Source organism: Rhipicephalus sanguineus, chromosome 4 (assembly GCF_013339695.2).
Source record: "Rhipicephalus sanguineus isolate Rsan-2018 chromosome 4, BIME_Rsan_1.4, whole genome shotgun sequence".
Classification (NCBI taxonomy): Eukaryota; Metazoa; Arthropoda; class Arachnida; order Ixodida; family Ixodidae; genus Rhipicephalus; species Rhipicephalus sanguineus.
In genome coordinates this window covers 17,155,135-17,175,115 of record NC_051179.1, presented here as the reverse complement: position 1 = coordinate 17,175,115, position 19,981 = coordinate 17,155,135, and the positions used below count along the sequence as shown (strand labels likewise).

The window sequence follows — 19,981 nt, the reverse complement described above, 5'->3', positions numbered from 1 at the left end:
TGCCAGGCCCGTAGGCAGGAATATTTTTCGGGAGTGGTGGGGGGGGGGGGGGGGGGGGCACTTCCTGAAAACGTTGTCTATTTGAGAAAAACACCTATTTTCATTATTTACTTTTGGCAAAAAACACCCACTTGACCAAAATTTCGAGGGGGGGGCACCCCCCCATGCTACGGGCCTGCCATCAGGGGCGTAGCCAAGGGGGGGGGGGGGGTTGGGGGGGTTCAAACCCCCCCCCCCCGAAATTTTTCAGTTTTGCTTGCGTATATATACACGCACGCATACAAACGCACGCACGAACACACACAAAGTATGGTTGAACCCCCCCCCCCCCCGAAAAAAATTTCTGGCTACGCCCCTGCCTGCCATATGCTCTGGCGTTGCCCCTCGTTACGAGCAGTGTTGCGGAGTTGCCACTACGTAATTGGAATGATTCCGGAATCATTCCACATTTTCGCGACCCCGAGAATGGAATGGGGACGACGCTTGGAGAAATGGAATGGAAATGGAATTAAGCGCCTTTTGCCCGAAATGGAATGGGAATGGAATTACGTCTTTTTCCAAAAATAAGCCCGTTTTCGTCTACGCGCTGTTTTTCAAACTTCAAGCATTAGTAAGTCAGAGCCTCGAAATTAACAATAAAGCCGTATTTTTCAAATGGCTTGGCTGATTACAAGCACGGTACATTTATAAGCAACGCGCCTACTAGAAACAGAGGCGTAAGTTAGTGTACAAACAAATGAATTATCGCAGCAGATACCGAAGGGAGAAACAAGTTATCCCTGCGCGTTGGTTCCCATTGATACCCCCACACGAAACTTGCGAATACTCTATGCATAGCCTGATCTTTATCCCACGAGCAGTTTAGTACCTGACACACGTAAATACCCTTTGCGACAAGGAAGACATTGCATACCTGCGCACAGGCGAACACAGAAAGTTTCCTCTCCCCATCCATGCTTGCGAGGCGCGCTTGACAAGCGTGAGTGCTGACGAGCAGTGCGGTCCAGTGTTCTATATTCGATACAAAAGCACAGGGTGCCTGAGCGGTGCACTGTTCCAACTAATACCAGCAGATCTAGAGGGTTTTGTTCCCCATTAACCAAATCGTAGTAGAATGGAAAGTTGGGCTAGTTGGAATGCATGCGTGATTGATGCAGCACTAAAGACGGAGCGCTCGTCCTGTGCACTCTGTGTTCTTTTCGTCTCCGACATAGTTTTCTCAATATTGACGACCGCTCCAGACGCGTGGCAAAACTGCTTTGTCTTCTTGAACACTACTTTTGTCAGCACGAAAATATGCTATGTCGTCATTTTAGCATTAACACATTTAAACTTAAACAATATTAAAACATTACCATTCGTTCAAACATGATGACCATGCAAATACTATATATAGCAGGAGAACTGCCCCTATGGGAATTGGTAGGGTGGTTGTACGTACTGCACGAGATATGTCACCAAGATACTACCCTCGAACTTGGTAACGTGTTTTGCGTACATTTTCAGTTCTTAATGCACCTGATGACATCAGCTTCATGGGGGCGTTCATGCATTCTTAATAATATCTGGGGTTTAACGTCCCAAAACCACGATATGATTATGAGAGACGCAGTAGTGGAGGGCTCCGGAAATTTCGACCACCTGGGGTCCTTTAACGTGCGCCTAAATTTAAGTACACGGGCCTCAAACATTTTCGCCTCCATCGAAAATGCAACCGCCGCGGCCGGGATTCGATCCCGCGACCTTCGGGTCAGCAGTCGGGCGCCATGACCACTAGATCCCCGTGGCGGCAGGGGCGTTCAATCTTAGCTCGATAAAACTGTCAAGATACCTTTCCTACGTTGAGGAATTACAGGAATGGAATTGCGGCAAGTTCTAATGCCCCGGAATGGAATTGGAATGGAATAAAGGCGCCCATTCCGCAACACTGGTCTCGACCATATCGTGGTTTTGGCATGTAAAACCCCACAATTACAATTATTGCATCATCAGTATCGCCAGTAAAGTGCAGTTCAGTATTGCGCACCAGGATCGGGCCACTCCAGCGCCCACTTTGTGCATGCCATATAGCAGAGGGCCGATCCCGGAGACAGTGGGTGTTATCCTGGAAAGTGTCAAATTCCGCCATATTGTCGAATTTCGTAATGGCGGTATTTGAAGTTAATCACACAGGCCGCATCAGCCTTCTGGGCCAATCAGAGTTGACCAATGGCGGAATTTGAAAACGCCAAGACGATTGGCGCTCACGAACAGAAGGTCCAGAATGCGCGTGCAGCCACGAAAAGTAATGGAACAATTGATTTTTTGATAGTGAAAACGAAGTGACGATAACATCCTCGCTGTAAAAATTACATATCGAAAAGACAAACCTCATTAAACTTTGACGCTCACTGGTGCACGGTCGCAAGGTGCGTGTCAGTATCTTCCAATAAGCGCTGTTGACTTGACCGCCTTTATCTTAGCTGTAGCGGCAGCGATCGGCCGTTGTCTGCGTCGGCCCCATTGTGACGGCAGCGATCAGCGGGTCACTACGCGCCCTATACGAAGAAAAGAAATAAATAAATAAAATACGGGGGTCATATTCTCCCGGTGGCTGCATATGCGGCGTCACCCTTTTCTCAAGTTTCTGTCTGTGTTCGACTGGCGCCTGTTTATCTCGAACGAAGCTGACAGAGTTGTTGTTATAACACGAGACGGTTCATGCATACGTTGCCAAGTGCGATCAGCGGCTGACCGTGCACGAGTGTTAACTTTTTATTTTAGCGAGACTGCGAGGACGACGAGCTTTTTAGCTGTTTCGAGATAGCATGCATAGAGATAGAAGAGTGTACGAATCTATCCATACGTAGCACAACCCTGTATAAGAATGAATGGGATAATTGTCGTTCGTATAGTGGAAGGCATTATGCACGCTTATTAATGACTCACTGATAATCAAAGCTAGGCAGCATTGGGCTGCCTATAGCTGTCTTCGTAAACAAACACGGACAAAGAAGAGGAAAGAAGACTGGACTGCGCACGTCCAGTCTTCTTTCTTTTTCTTGGTGTTTGTTACCGCAGTTAAAAAGCCGTTATGATGAACGTCAACCAACTAGCCCGACTTACTGCTCTCCTATAGCTGCATTCTTGAGGCATCTATTTCTGTTCGTTTAACCTTCTTTTAGCTTTCTATCCGTCAGCTCGCTCTATTTCGTCTACGAAAAAGATACTCACTGATAATGTATAGCCATAAGAGCACGGAGGCATTCGGTCTGAGTGTTCAAAAGTGATCCTCTCCTGTAGGTGCTCATTTTCTGATAGGAGACACTGAGCACATAATGTCCCAACAAAGGAAAAACGATGTCAGTTCGGCGATAGACAGCGAGGCCACTAGGCGCGGCGTTTTCATATCAGTGGCGAATACGTTTGCTTCTGCTATAGCTTGCTCCGTTGCTCAGTGCAGACATGGACTTGGCTGCTGTGGTGGGCGCCGTCGAATCGGTGATCGCGCGTGTGTTCTCGGCGTTTTTCTTCCAGTACCGGACGCTCAAGGTGGTCCAGATCGGCAACAGGAAGATCGGCGTGCTCAACCGGACCATACAGCTGGCCATCATGGGCTTCGTCATAGGGTGCGGAGTTTTCGTTGAGGCAAGCGTATATAGGAGTGCCACGGCACGTGGTAACCTGCAGTTTCGCTTTTCGACGCGATACATGCTTGATCGCGTCGATTTCATACAGAATAATGTTGCATCCCTAGCAAAAATGCCAATAGGATTTCCTATTGGTCCAATAGGAAATCGCTATTGGTTCTATAGGACATCTATTGGAGCTGTATTGGTTGTATAAGACTTCTATGGGTACCAATAGACACCAATAGCCACCACCTATTGGTGTCTTATTGGACCAATAGAGGTTGCATTGGTCAAATAGGGGCTGCCTTTTGGTGTCTTATTGGACCAATAGGAGTTGTATTGGTCAAATCGGTGCTGCCTATCGGTGACTTATTGGGCCAATAGGAGTTGTATTGGTCAAATAAGTACTCCTATTGGTTTCTTAATGTACTAACAGAAGATGTATAAAACCAACAGGAGTTTTATTGTTCAAACAGCTACCGCCTATTGGTAGCTGTTTATAACATCTTATGACTGATTGAGCGCGTCGGACCCGATCCCGATCAAATTTCTTGATCATGATTGGCTATATTATACGCAAGCTGCAGACGGGATCAATTCACTTTTGATAAGTCTGATCCCGATTGAGCTTAATCGTACACCGTGAGACACCGTGTGCAGTTAGCAACTCACGCGACTAAAAGAGTTATATAAAAAGGCTGCGTGTCGACCACGGCGGTACGGTGTCTCCGTACATGCCGTGCGGTAAACGGGCACTATAGTAAAACACGCTAAAGAAGAACTTGCGAAGGAATCGACAACACAGACACCACAGAATAATAATAAAGAAACTGCCATGAGATCACAACCGGCATAGAACCAGCCAGGTGACAAACAGAAAAAAAAAGTGAGACGGTGCGCGGCGTAGCGACGCTGCATGTGTGAACATTTTTTTTTGCAGGCTAAGCCATGTGCTAAGCTTTAAGATAAGCTTTGGATAATATGTAAAGTTTATAACTATTTATGCTAAGCAATATAAGTAGTGCTGTAAAGATACAGGAGAAAGAATTGTGGATCTGCAAACGCGACCGACCGTGCGTTTGGCGCGCCATCCGCGCTCGGCCGATACGAAGACAAGCCCAGCCTGCGGCCAAGCTAAGCCAAAACGTTGTGTCTGTCGCGGCCCTAGCGCGCGCTTTGTGTGATCTCGATGCTTCACGTAAGCCTGCTTACACGATGTTTGCTTTAGTGTGCTTCCGCGACGATAACGTGAAGACTGTGTTCAGCGTGCACCAGATGGAGACGTTCTGAGCCATAAATGTCTTGGATTTCGACCGATTTCGACCGATTCCGACTCTACAAAGTGGCACCAAGAATAATGGCAAGACGAGCAACAAGGCCCATGTGCTCCGATTGTTTGGTGAGTTGAGTGGGCATGGCATTTACTCCTATTTAGTATTTATTTGATATCACCTTTCTTTTTGTATCCAAACTTGGGACGAAGCTGAAAGGTCGGGAAAACAAGTCCCTCGTCCTTTGTCTCCGGTATTTGATGACAGCGAGACCAGCGACGCCTCGATTGCAAGTCCACACGCTCTCAGAAGTTGAATGATTGAGCGCATATATTATTGCAGTTTGTTTTTGTGTTTGTCAGTATGCACAAAAAAAACGTAGCATAGATTAGAGGTAAAGGACAGGCGCCCTGCTCGTGAGTGTAGTTGGAGTCTCGCAAGCCCTTTGTAAGTATTTACAACGTGTGTGTTAAGCCGAAAATGCGTTTATCGCCTCATAGTAAAACGCTCTAGTCGATGCGGTTTGTGTGTTGTAGTGCGCGCCAATCGGCTTATCATACTTGTTCGACATAATGTCACAAGAACCACAGAAGGCCACATGATAATTCATTATACAAAATGTGCATAGCATATGTACTGCACTGGTGCGATTTTTTATTTCATATTTTTTTTTATTTTTACATACTGCAGCCCAATTAGGGCTATCGCAGGAGTGGGTTTATTAATGTTGTTGGCTTAATTGCATAAGCACGTAACATGCAGCACGTGTGTTATATCCAACTCATTGCAGCCTGACTGCTGTGTTGGGCTTGCAACGATATGGAATCTAGGCTGCCTTTACTACTGTCTTACATATTACCGTTGCCTCATCGTGAATCTACCCTAGCTTAATTTATTTCATGCCATCTTTAAGTTGAGATTTAGTGGCATGCTCTAGGTATGATAGTCGCACCATCGTGAAAAAGAGCACGTCACAGATAGTAAGTGATTATTGAGTTTGCTGTAATTTAAGGACGAGTTTGCAGTTCATTCTTGGGTACAGCTCAAAAAACACAGGACGCAAGCGTGTAAACGGGATAAGGTGCTGCTTAATTTTAAAAAAAAATTTGCCCCTTTCTTTTCCTTTCTTTCTTGGCGCAAAATTTTGCCGATATACTGTTTTCTTCCACGCAATAAGCCACAGTTGGGTATGTAATATTTCACTCAGTTTTTTGCTATAGTTCAGCTCCTGCAACATTGTGAACATGTGCAGTGAATTAAGGTCTAGATAATTTCTCACTGTGCCGCCTACTTTCTATACGTTGCTTCGAAGGTAAACTTTAATTAAACATGTGTTACTGTTTTCTGATTTCATGGCTCTATTTACAGAATCTTTCAGGCACTTCCTCGAGTGCGGATGAGGCAGTCCAGAAGAAATTGACACAAGACATAGTTGCCTTGGCAAAATAGTCGCCCGCAAGATCGCCAACATCATCAAGGGCCAGAAGAAGCACTTGTAGTTTTGATTTTGAGAATATATTTGGACATATGCCTCATTCATCCACTGTGATTATCATTGCAGGGGCGCTGCCACAGTGTGGGCCTTCTGCACGACGACAAGACATCCATAAAACACTTGCGCAAGACTAATTCTAATGGGGCTGAGAAGTGGGCAAATACAAAACTAATACAATGGAAGCAGGCAAATACAGAACCAATAGGCCAATATAATTCCAATTGGCTAATAGAGAACCAATACACCAATATAGGTCCAGTAGGCTGATATAGAACCAATAGCCAAATACAGTTCCAATAGACCTATAGAACCAATAGACCAATAGGTGTCAATAACCCAATAGGCTATTGGTTTTTTATTGGGAATTTTTGCTAGGGATATGCTTTATTGATGTAACACGTCAATGGTCAGCGCGTCTGCAGTGTAGAGCGACGGGTATACCGCAATACGATCCGTGCACGGCGGCGGAGTGCATTGTGGGTACTCCTAGCCATAGGCGGCAGGGTTCCTCATCAGGGGGGGGGGGGCGAAGGTTCATCGCAGCGCCCTCCCCCCCTCTTAGGTGACTTGAAGGGTCAATGTACGGGGCAGATTTTGCGCCCCCCACTTAGGCGATTAGGGGGGACGGCCGCCCCCCCCCCCCCCCTGCCCCCCTGTGCGCACGCCTATGCTCCTAGCCCATCGCCTATGTAAATATGCTGCATGGCCGGTTTGAAGCGTGCGCGTCAACGCAAGACGCGCGCTCCTGACAGGCCGTGCTCCGTGACACCTCCGAAAGCAGTGGCGTAGCCAGGATGGTGGTTTGGGGGTTCAAATCCTCCCCTCCCCCGAAATCTTTACATTTTGTATGTGTATATATACGCGCACACATACCAACAGACCCGCACAAAAAAAATAATCCGAAAAAAAGAAATTTCCGGCTACGGTCGTATCCGAATGTGATCCGTCAGCAACATATTCGTTGAAACTTGAAAAAGGGAGAGGGTGCTATTAAGGTTGCTTCGATGTTATGTAAAATTCTTATTGTGAGAGGCAATTACATACACGGAAGCGTCAGGCGTGTTTGCTATCGACGATGCGTGCACGGCCCGTGTTTGGAAGTTTAGAAGGCCTCCAGAGACGTGAAGCGCATTTGGCTGCAAGAATAGGGATGGTCGATTAAAATTTTTAATCGATTAATCATTAATCGTTAATCGATTTCGCCTTTAATCGATTAATTGGTTTCGGTGGAATGTTTTAATCGATTAATCGGCATTTTTTATGGGTGCTTTAAAACCGATGTCTCTTCGTTTGAGAGGCATCGTTCGCGTTTGATATGGACCCAAATCTTTTTATCAGACGCGCTGACGTTCGCAAATTCCCACTTTCGAAAGTGTCGACGACGGGCCCCTTGTGCCCAGTGTGCGAAAATTCCCACTTTCGCACACTGGACACAAGGGTCCCGTCGTCGTTGTTTGATGTCGCGGATTCAAGCATCTGTGGCCATCATCCCTGGACTATTCGGCAGCAGGTCGTATTTTCTCGAAGCCTACCTACTCGAGCTCATCGAAACCGGAGGCGCGTTCGGGGACCACACTGCTTGGAAAGTCGCAGCTGAAACATGCAGTGTGGTGGAGGGTGAGGAAATCCCGAGAAAGGTAAAAGAGAGACGAGGAGGAAGAGGAATTAAATAAGACGCCAGCTCTCGTAAGCACGGCATCTTTTCTCGGTTTGTCGGTTAGATATTTTGCAAGCCCTACATAATACTATAATTGCGGACTGACGCGATCTTTTCCTTGAGGTCACCCATGCAGAGATTACACACAAACATACTGGCCTTAAACAGACCATCAGTACTGCGGGAAATAGAGTGGCATGAGTTTCTGCCTCTCGGCTAGAATAAACAGCAGCTGCGCCAGTATACTCCGCAGGTTTCACCTGATCGTTGCCTTAACGCGGCGCCCGCACCTTTTCAATTGTGCGTGCAGCCTGAACTGTGAGCGCTATCTAGTGTATCAGTCATTACAACATAAATTTCGCGAGCTGTCCTTCTTTCTTGACACAGCAGAAGACGGGGGCCTCTAGCTGAAAGCTGTATTTCTCCCTAAGTATGCGACCATACAGTATTACTAAATGCTGCAAGGTCACTTCTTCAATAGTAATGCACTGGATGCTAAACGTTCGGTAAACCGACGCGTAAAGTTGCGGATTACATAAACTGTCTATAAGACCCTTTTCACAATTCGCGACTGCGCATTCCTGCGCTACGTTTTCTCTCAACTAATTTATTATTTATTTGTTAATACTGTCAACCCTCATAGAGAGGACAATACAATTACATACATAAGAGAGGACAACAGAGAGGACAATACAATTACATACATAATAAATGCACAAGATACATAAAGTTGCGTAATATTCGGCACTTCACAATGAAAACAGGTATTTACTTAAATAAAAATTCAGAATTCAAAATAACAATTAAAAATTCACTCACATTTTCAAAATATTTACAATGAACATGAGGTTGCTTACATCATTTAGCATTGAAAAAAATTACATTGAACAATCTCGTAAATGCGCTTCTACAGCATTTTCGAAATCGGTGACGTCATTTAAAACAACAGCGTTTGCTAGTTTGTTCCACATTTCTACGACATCTGGGAAGAAAGAATATCGAAACGTGTCAGTATTTGTTTGGTATGGTTTTATGACGCAATCTTGGTTAGTTCGGGGGCTTCTTTTGCCTGGGGCGTGTAAATAATTGAGCTTATCAATCTTAGGTTGATCGTGAATTATTTGAAAAAATACCTTCAGCCTATATTTTTTTCTCCGTAGTTCAAGAAGATCTAATTTGCATCTCTGTAACATCAGCGTGACCGATTCCTTCCTTCGGTACGTTGAACAAATAAAATGCGCCGCCAGTCTCTGTATTCTTTCCAGCTTCTTCTTAAGGGTCACTTGATGGGGACTCCAAACAACGGCTGACTATTCCAGTAACGTCCTAATGAAGGTGGTGTATGCAATATGTACTACGTCACGCGATGCATGTTCTAGTTTTTTCCTCAATATGTATAACTTTTGATAGGCTGTCGTGCAGACGTTATATATATATGTTCATTTCATGACAATTTTCACGTAATTGCTACCCTAAGATACTTGAACTGGTGCGCATTCACCAACACGTGTCCACCAATGCTGTATGAAAAGGAATGGATAGTTTTCCTTTTGCTCATGCGTGTATATGTAGATTTAGACTGTTTTATTGACATTTTCCATTTCCTACACCAATTATCTCAATTTTTCAAACAATTCTGAACTTTGAGTTGGTCGTCTAGCTTGGTAATTGTGGCGTATATTAAGCAGTCGTCTGCGAAAAGTTTAACCTGGACACCCTCTTCTACCGCCACGCTACTGATATCATTGGCAGCAACTTCCGTGCTTCAAGTGCTGGCTTCGAGAAGTGCTTGCCACATTTATTACATCTTGCAGTCTTCGTTTTCTCATCTTCAGCGAACAACGACCACACTGTGCTCCTCTTCCGATTGCCCGGCATTATGACATCGCACAAAGATAGCAGTGTAGCCACCGATGTGTAATAACACGCAAGCAACGCCAGCACCGCATATAGACCAGAACACACATAATTCCATGCGCATCGCCATATTTGCATCGCGCGTCGCGCCATCTATCGCACACGCGACGAAACAACAAGCGCGGGCCACGGCCACCTGGATCGGGGCGCGCGGCGGTAACACGCCGCGCGCCCCGATCCAGGTGGCCGTGCGCGGGCTGCCACGCCAGCAGACGCTACACAGAGCAAACGTGAAACTCCCGAAACTCAGCCCGTCGGAGAGCGTGTTTCGCGTCTTTTCTAGCCTGGACATTTTCGCTGGTTTTATTGGAACATGAAGAACATCTTGCTCATGCAAGTCCGCAATGTATACAGTACGTGCTGAGTGGGCTGCGGAAGCAACTTCGTCAGATACGTACGCTGTTACATTTGTAAAAAAACGTTCTCGCTGTAGTTACGCGTGAATCGTAATTGCAGTGCAGCTCGCGAAAGAGTGAAACGATGTTTTGTTGCGCCATATTAAAAGTTGTGCACAAAGTTTTGTGAAATGTGATCATTTCAGCATGCATCGCGTAATAATTAGAGTACGCTTTACGGGTAGTTTCGCGGAACGTAATTTTTGTTTCACGAGCGCTCTTACAATAATGCGTCTTGCTCACAAAAGCGTGCTATCAGAGAGTATAACCTGCAGTATCATTCAGCGATCCCTTTTGGAAGCTACCTGCGCGATTTTATTCTTGTAACGATGGTGCTTTACAAGCGAAACTGTGCTACTCTTAGTTAAGCCGGTTAGCTACACCTGCGACGTAAAGGACACTGGTGCGAGTTCTGTTTACTTACGTGCCAATATATGTATTATGTGCAGCTGGATGCCTCGTGTCGAAATAAATTTGGGGACATCAAACACTGCAATGAAAGCACGAAATGCTGACCAGCTGTTGAGGAGCACCGTGCCATTTATAACCTTTTGAAGACGAAATCTCGAAGGCGTGGATGCCATCAAATCACTAAAGCTTAATACTACGTTGAAAGTGGCAAAGCATGCTGATTGCTTGGGCTTGAAAGCACTACCTTGCACTAGACTTTCGTCAAAGGAAACGCTCAAAGGTATGAAGTGCACCCCCCACACAAAGCTCGCGCCTGCCTTCAACCCAGCTGCGTGTCACGCAAATTAGATTCGCAAAATAAATAGGTGGGCATCACACTGCAGAATACACGCAGTTAGTGTACTTACTCGCGCATTTTCACTCGGCTCCTAGTTTTTTTGCTTGAATCACAGTTATCCATTCGCGGCGAAGCTGAAAACACCACACCGGCACTGTTTCCGTGGCGCGTCGTAATCGTCGCAGACAACGCTAATATCCTCTTGTTGCGCTGCTTGTTTTGGCATCCAAAGACGACGCAGTAGTGCCCAGACGAGCTCTTACACGCTGAAGCCATAGAATAAAGAACCAGTTTAGAGAAGGGAAACTGTAGCCTTGACAACGGTACGAAAGATAAGCAGCGGTAGCGCATGGAACTACCGAAGGCACCCAAGAGATGGCGCTGCGTAAACAGGAAGCGGAAAACAAAATTTATTGTTTATTTAGGTAGAAAAAAGCAAATGGCTGCCTTTTTTATTCCGTACCTGGTGCGTATGCGCTTACGCGGGTGCCTCGGCTAGTTTTTTATTCTATCCTTTTTAAACAGAAGTGGACGAAAGAGGCCGGGACTCGTGTAAGGCTACGGAGGTCTCGTTATCTTTCGCCCGCTTGTTTTGAGCGCGTCGATGCGCCGAGCAGCATGCCAAAGCGCCCTTCGGAACGCAGTACCTGTGCGTACGAAGGTTACATGGAACCGAAAGGCATACATTGGCAACTGGCACCAGTAAGAACAATTCACGAGTGAGTAGAAGAAACGATAATCTTTATTGACAGTGAGCAAGCGGTAAAAGGCCCTTGTTCAGACATCGTGAGCTCGTAAACGACTAGCCTTCGCGGTACTCCAAAGAGACAAAACAAATTAGATGACGTTTGTTGCCCGTTTCCACCGTCAGCTAGCGCTCACAATAACCAACTTGTATTGTAGGACAGGCGTAAAGCATCAGCATTTTTTTTTTGCTATAGTTTTTAGTACTTGCTTTCAACGAGTACGCCTGAAGACCCCCGGGTTTATTGTTATTACAACGTATTGCGGTCAGGCTGAGAATACCAAGCAGGTTCACGCAAAGAAAACACATTATAGTGGATGCCTACAGAATGGCAGAAAACATGAGCATTTTAACACGTGATACCGATGAAACAACCCATAAATGGGATATAGGCAAGGCCTCAAAGAAGTGCAGAAATACAGAGAAGGGAGAAACGATTTTCTATACCGGTCACTCTTTTATTGTGACATCGCCGCTGGAAAGTAGGCTTCATCAACAGTCTGGCCAAGTCGTGCTCATGCCATCGCATAATTCACTCGTTCATTTGAGCCCACCAGACTTGCAAGTACAAGTGAAATAGCAGCTTTGTCCACACGTGTTAGCATACAACTCAAAAGCAAGAACAGTGAAGTTTGATATGCTAACGAGGTCACAAAGCAGAAAGAAAAACGCTGAGCTTGAAAGTACGTGTACCTGCCATCGTCGAGGAACCTGTGGAAACTGACGCCTTCGCTGGTATCGCAGCTCCTGCAGCACTATACAGTAGCACACCGACTTCCCACCATAATTGCAATATGATTACATCGGTGAATTAAAAAACTTTCATGCGTATTTTAGACAACATTAACGATAGAATTCGCAAGAAAACGGGGAGCAACAAACCAGCTGCCAACCATCGGACGATAACTGCGCATATTCTGCGCGTTATCTGCGGCACCCGAGACGCAGCGGCGCACTTTTTGCGCTTCGTCACTGGTCACAGCGACGGTTCGCTTGCTCGCTACCGCGCGCTGGCCGTCAGCGGTGAGCGACAAGGCAGAGATGTTTTCAATCACTGAACAACAAATTTACTCATTATTCAAACATTACTTTCAGTTACACAAGAAAAAGCACTTTTATGCGGCAATGATAGCTGTATTTCTCTTAAATATTGCTTTTATTACGGCGCCTCTGGCGGATTTTTTGGCGTTGCCGAGGGCAGATTTGAACGGAGCCACTATGGTTTGTTTGTTAGCTGCGACGGGGTCGATTTTTTCGCCCCCCTTCGGCGATGGCTGGAACTTGAGACTTTCCGAGGCCTGCTGAAGCGGCGTGAACGGGTACTTTTTCGCACTTTAAAGCCTCAGAACTGCAGCTTGCCCCACAGAATACTTATACTACCATTTACAGAAGGGAAACTGTACCTTTGACAGTACAACGGAAATAAGGGTAGCGGTGGCGTTGTGAACTAAAGTATCCGACCAAGAGATGGCGCTGCGAAAACTATCATCATCATTGCGCCGGGCAATATGGCTGCCACATTGCTGGCGGGTGCGGGCGGTCGCGGTGCGCGCCCGCTGGTTCTGGGCGTTTATTCACTGCTGTCCGGGGGTTGTATTCGCGCGCGCGGCAGCCTATCGTTACTACAAATATTTTCGTTACGTCGCCAGGTGACCGAACGGCCTCAACTGGCAAAAAACACGCCAAGCAAGTAAGCTTACATTGTTTATTGGCAATCGTGAATGCAGCAGTATACATGTAAACAAGCAGCACTGTCAGTTACAGAGTTGAACAATACATACAAGAAACAGAAATATCCATCTGCTTAATAAAATTGCCAGCTGAAACTGATTAACTCTATGTCTCTTGGCTCGTTAAGCGTCAGACGATACTGGGTGACCCTTGCACAGTACTTGCGTGCAGTGCTGCCCGTCCTCTTTCTCACTTACACATGCGCGTTTGACGATTTGAGCGGTAATAAACAAACAGCATCAAAGCTCGCAAAAGATGCAGTGTCAGTAAGATTAGCTTCAGCCCGGCGTACTATTTTGACAACACATTGGCGAGATCCACTCGGCACTGAAAAAAAAAAAAAGTGAAACCACACTGTTGTGCTAGCTATTCCTGTACATAACGTGTTCTCCTTATTGTGCTCAATATCCTTGTGTTCGTGCCTGCGCGCCAATTTTTTTACGATGAATTCCGACAATTTAGCTCAACTTTCAGTTCAGCTAAGCTCGTGTGTTCTGGGAAAACACCATTTACAGTATCACGTTGAAAAGGAAACTTGGTTCATGTGTCAAAAGAGGTTACAGTGACAAACACTTCAGTTGAGTAACTGTTGGCGAATAAGGAAAGCCTTAGCCTGAATCCAACATTTCAGCAAGTGAACATTCCTGTAAAGGTTGTCACGGAAGACAAGTTTCGAGAAGTGAGCTACCCTTGCTCGCCCACTGTTTATCAACTGACGTATGTGATAGCGGATGCCTGTGCGTGTTCCTGAAAGCACTCATTTATAAATAAAAAAGAATGATGTACCAGTGGACAGCACCGACAATAGACTGCACCTGATGTGTGCGCGCACAATAGAGACACTAGTATACTAGACAGCTAGGAAGTGCTGGAAGTAATAGTAGCAATGTTGGAAAAATAGGCAGTGAGTAATCATTTCTGTCAAATGTGTATAATTAGCTTTTTGTTTAATTGCTATGTTTCGCACTGAAAAATAAATAAATTAGTCCATTTTTTTCTGGTGCCAATGGTGCATAGTCGTGAAAGACACTGCTTAAACGATGGACGATTGCAGAAGCTGAATTTACATTTTCATTCTTCACTACCTCCTAATTGTCTGCCTCACTCTTAACACGGGTGTCACACAAAACTAATAAGGCGGCAATGGGGGCTAGATGGCACGTCTTCATGCTTGTGATGCGCTGCAGGTAGACACGGACCAGAAAAAACGAGAACAACACAGGGTGATGCGCAACACCTTGTGCTGTTCTCGTTTTTTCTGGTCCGTGTCTACCTGCAGCGCATCACAAGCATGAACACAAAACTAGCCTTTTTTGGATATATAGCTCACGCCAATATCAAAGAAATAGCAGTTATTACACATTCAAATCTTTAACATGCACAAACACTGGCCAACTCTATTGAACTCTGATTGTATCTATTGAGTGCACTAATTTATTTTTCTGTTAAAAATAAACATACTTTTAAAAACTCCGTGTCATGTGTCAGGTCTGTTATCTAGAACAAATATTATTTGCTACTTGTCTGTGGTTCCACTTCACATACAAAACAAATTGCTTGCACAAATGCAACGGTGCTGTACCCTCTTTTCTGGATGTGTCTGTTTACATATCATCCCATTAATGTATTGGCGAAGTTCATTGAATAAAACTAAAGACTAAATTTTCAAATGCTTTACAAATTCAACAGCCTTTTTCATAGAACACTGCCCAAGATGTCCTTATGCACATGCTTCCGTTCTCCTACTCCCATCATCAAACGTTATTTATTCCAGAGTAGCGACCCGGAAACTATTCTCCAGGTGACCACTACACGAAATGCCTTGTTTAATGAAGGCACGAGTGTTTGCACACAGTTTTCTATTTTAGAACCTTCACAATGTCCCTCCCTACAAGCAATCGGTACACACAACTCTTTGTTTCAGCACTACTGTAGCTTTCCCTGCCATTGCTTTGCAACAGCCTCCACAATTGCAGCAAACTATATTCACTGGGAAAAACAAGCGCTGCTAAATATGCACTACTACTGGCCCACTTGCTACCGAGTTACATGTGATACTCTATGCAAAGTTTCACACGTAGATTAAAGTACAGTATGTGCACCCCATTACATGCACTATCCAAGAAATTTGAAGCCAGCACGTTTCCTCTAAACTGAATAATTCATGAAGCAAGAAGCAATAATTTGTGGACCCAATTTTGTACTGCTTCAACATACCGTACACTATCACTGCTTTTCAGTATAAGGCTTGCATTTGTCCGCCTGGTAAACTTTGGTGGTGGATAGGCGACTCTTGAGCTTCTTACGACTTGGTGTGGGTAGCTTGGAAACCAATGATCTCTCTTTTGTCCAGTTTTCTGAGAAGAAAAACAATTGAGTCATGAGAAAAAGCAAGAAAGAAATGATGAAAAAAAAAATTGGTTCAATAAGTAAAGTGTCCACAACCATACCTTGTGAGGATTTGGGACGACGAATTTACTTTCAGTAGTGGAACACCCTCAGCTGACTTGAGGTAGGTTCAGAGATAAAGCATCCGAGCGTGTGCTGATATGAGCAGTTTCTTGGAGGCTGTGGTTGGGTTGGAAGAGGAAAAAATAATGATTACTATGGTAGAAGCGTGAGTGGATTGCGATTCATGTCTGAGAAGAATGTATATGAGAGCACTGCATGAGAAAAATAGTGTGCACATAACTGTTGTGTCGTGCATATCAATTAAGGCACATCAAAGGAAACATTCGTTCCTCATTCTTTATTTCCTCTTCGTCGTCTTCGCTGAGGCGGCCGCCGAGCACGTGCCATCTCCTGGCGCCGTAGTCGGCAGTGACGCCTTATACGACATATCCCCTTTTGCGAAAAAAAAAAATTGCTACCTAATATAGTCCTTGAACTTCTGCGGTGTCTTCTTCTTACGAGTGCTCCTTCTAATACGCGCTTGAGATCCCGACATATTGGGTGAAACTTGCGCACTGTCTGCTGCGAGTGGTTCAGGAGAGTCCGCATTTTCATGATTATCCTCTCTTGACGTGCCAGGATGCGATAGATCACCCATAACTGTACCAGACGATTGAGTGGATGCCGGTGACCAGTTCATAACAGCAGATGTGCCTGATCTCATTTTGCTGACAGCTGCAGGGTGAACAGCAGCTAACTTGGACGCGTTCCACACTCGTCCATCTTCCAACAAGTACGAGGCTGGTCCACGCTTTTCAACGATCTTCTTGGGCGCGGAGAACTGTGAAGATAGCTTCCCAGGAATGGCGGATAATTTAACCCGCACGTAATCACCAACGGCGAAGTTTGGTTCCTTGGCTCCGCGTTTTTCATCTGTATAGCTCTTCGACCTGGTTTGCTTGTTTTTCACGCGCTCTCGCAACTGCTCAATCGCCCTTGACGGGTCCGTGCTGAAGCATTTGTCGGGCATGCCCACTATGTCGAGCCTTGTTCGAGGTTGGCGTCCATGAAGAAGTACAGCGGGCGCAACACCAGTTGTCGCGTGAGGCGTACATCGATATATTTGCAGGTAATCAAGCATGGCTATTTTTATATCACGGCGTTCAAACAGAGCCAGTTGTATGTATGACTTCAATACCCTGTTGAATCGTTCCACCAAGCCGTTAGCTTGAGGGTGGTACACAGAAGAGTTGTAATGCTTGATTCCACGTTCTGCGAGAAATTCTTCAAAATTTGCTGATGAAAACTGTGGCCCATGATCGGATACGAGACCACGTGGGTATCCTTCGCGTGCAAAAAGTTCAAGTAAGAATTTCTTCACTGTAGGTGTGGTCGCGTCTCTTACGAAAGCCACTTCAGGCCACTTGCTGTAATAGTCAATGATTGTAATGGCAAAACGGCAGTCGGCTGAAGCTTGCGTGAAAGGTCCTACGATGTCGATTGCAACTTTTTCCCAAGCTTTGTCAGGAAGAGGAACGGGTTGCATTGGCGCTGCAGAGGTACGTGCAGACTTGTCACAGGACTGGCAAATCACACATGTGCGCACAAGCTCTTCAATGTGACTGTCCATGCACGGCCACCAATAGGACTCTCTCAGGCGAGCTTTGGTGCGACTAATGCCTGGATGTGACTCATGGGCCAGATCCATAAAACGGCGTGTCATAGACGCTGGCACGACAATCCTTTCACCCCGGCACAAGATATCATTTACAACTGAGAGTTCAGCTCGCACATGAAAGTAAGCCAGCAGCTCTTTCGACAAGGATTTTTTGTCAGGCCAAGAAGTAATCGTGAAGTGCTTGGCTTGAGAGAGAGCGGGGTCGTTGGCACTGGCTTCTTGAAGCTCTTGCATGGTAACGACTGGAGACAGGAAGCATATGAATTCTTCTTCGGGTGCATCGCGGAGTAAACTCTGTACGGGCAGCCGGGAAAGAGCGTCAGCCACGACGTTTTCGCTACCCTTTCTGTATTCCACGGTGTAGTTGTAGCACAGCAACCGTGAGGACCAGCGCGCAATCCTTAATGGACGGTGACCGGTACCTTTCGTTGAAAGAAGCGTAACCAATGCCGCATGGTCAGTCCGTAAGATGAAAGGTCTCCCCCACAGGTAAACGTGCCAATGTTCGCAAGCCCAGACGCAGGCAAGAGCCTCGCGTTCGCCAACTGAGTACTGCCGTTCATGTGGCTGCAGGGTACGCGAGGCGAACGCGACAGTTTGCAGTGAGGTTCCGTTATCTTGCTGAAGTACCGCACCTAATCCATATCCTGAGGCATCAGTCGTGACGTACACCGGTAAGTGAGGATCGAAAAGATGAAGAACCTCGCAAGATGTTAGAAGAGCTTTCAGTCGCTCCAAACTGCCTTGTGCTGCCGCAGTCCAAACGAAAGGTGCATTTCCTCGAAGCAAGGACCGCATTGGCTCCACAACGTCAGAAAAATGGGGGATGAACTTGGAGTAGAAACCTGCAAGTCCCAGCATCGAACGAAGTTCGTTGATGTTTTTAGGTGAGGGTGCCTTGGTTATCGCCTCAATGGATGACATAAGTGGGAATAACCCTCTAGCGCTGACAACATGACCAAGAAAAGTCAGCTCTGCGACGTCAAAAACACACTTGTGGTTCAACCTGAGGCCCGCATCAGAGAGCCGTTTCAAAACAGCGCGCAAATTGCCCAGATGATCCTCGCGGGTGCGTCCATACACGATGATGTCGTCAATGTAAAATAAGACGCATTTGCACCCTTTTAGGATCAAATGCATCATCTTTTGAAATGCTGAGGGCGCCGATGCTAGTCCGAAGCAAACCCTTTTGAAGCGAAAGAGTCCGTCATGAGTTATGAAGGTAGTAAGGTCACGGCTCTCTGGACTGAGTGGTAACTGGTGGTACGCAGAAGCTAAGTCGAGCTTTGAGAATCGCTGCGCCCCAGCCAAGCTGTTCAGTAGTTCTTCAGTTTGTGGCAAAGGAAAACTGTCCACTACCACAGCTTTGTTTGGCTCCCGTAGGTCAACGCACATGCGAATCGAGCCATCCTTTTTCCTAGCTACCACAATGGGTGACACCCACTCTGACGAGTCGACGCGCTCAATGATGCCCTGGGCTTCTAATTTTTGTATTTCTGCCGAGACTTGCTCGCGAATGACAAGTGGCAGCCGTCTCAGCTTGCTGGCCACTGGTTGAACAGACGCGCGAACTTTGACCTTGTGACAGAAGCCTTTAACAGTTCCGAGCTCTTTTGAAAATAGGTGCTCGAATTCGAAACGTAACTCTTCAGGCAACACAGGAGTTTCTTGCGTCATCAGAAGACACTTAAGCGGTGACCCCTGAATCTTCATGTCCAGAGCCGCGATGCCATCTAATCCAAGAATGGTTGTTCCTCCAGGCACAACGTACAATAAGATAGAAGTGCATCGACCATGGAATGAGGCCGCAGCAATGAAACATCCTTGAATTGGAATGGCGGACTTGGAATAATCGAGAAGCTGAACGGACGTAGATGTCAGAGGATACACTTTAGAAAAGTGACGTTTGTAAAGGTCCTCAGCCAGAATGGAAACCGATGATCCAGTGTCTATCAAGAATGACACAGAAATTCCCTCAATTTCTAATACTGCGTAAATTCCTTTCTTTCGGCTCCAGATTTGACACACACTTAAGTGATCGTCTGGGTCAGCTGTATCGCTATCTTCCGCGACATGCTGAACATTTTTCGCGCACTTTCGTAGCGACTTGCACACCTTTTCCAAATGGCCAATTTTCTCACATTTTCGACACTTATGTGTCTTGGCCTTGCACTGAGGGCTATTTGCAAGGTGCTCCGCCGAACCACAACGATAGCATTCCTGCTCTTTGAAGGATCGTTGACTTTGACTTTGCGTCTTATAGCATGTGCACGTGCTACAATGCTTCTCTCTCTCCTTTGAATTATTTTTAACACGATGAACTTGTAATTCCTTTCGGGACA

General features: G+C 45.9%; 1 protein-coding gene across 1 annotated transcript in view; it reads left to right on the top strand.

Moving 5' to 3' along the window:
- Window positions 1–3,444: 3,444 nt before the first annotated feature.
- LOC119389226 (P2X purinoceptor 4) overlaps window positions 3,445–19,981 on the top strand; it is a 37,922-nt gene continuing 21,385 nt past the window's right edge. Inside the window, exon 1 of the mRNA XM_049414441.1 lies at window positions 3,445–3,608. Coding sequence (XP_049270398.1) covers window positions 3,445–3,608 — 164 coding nt within the window. The remainder of the gene's footprint in view (window positions 3,609–19,981) is intronic.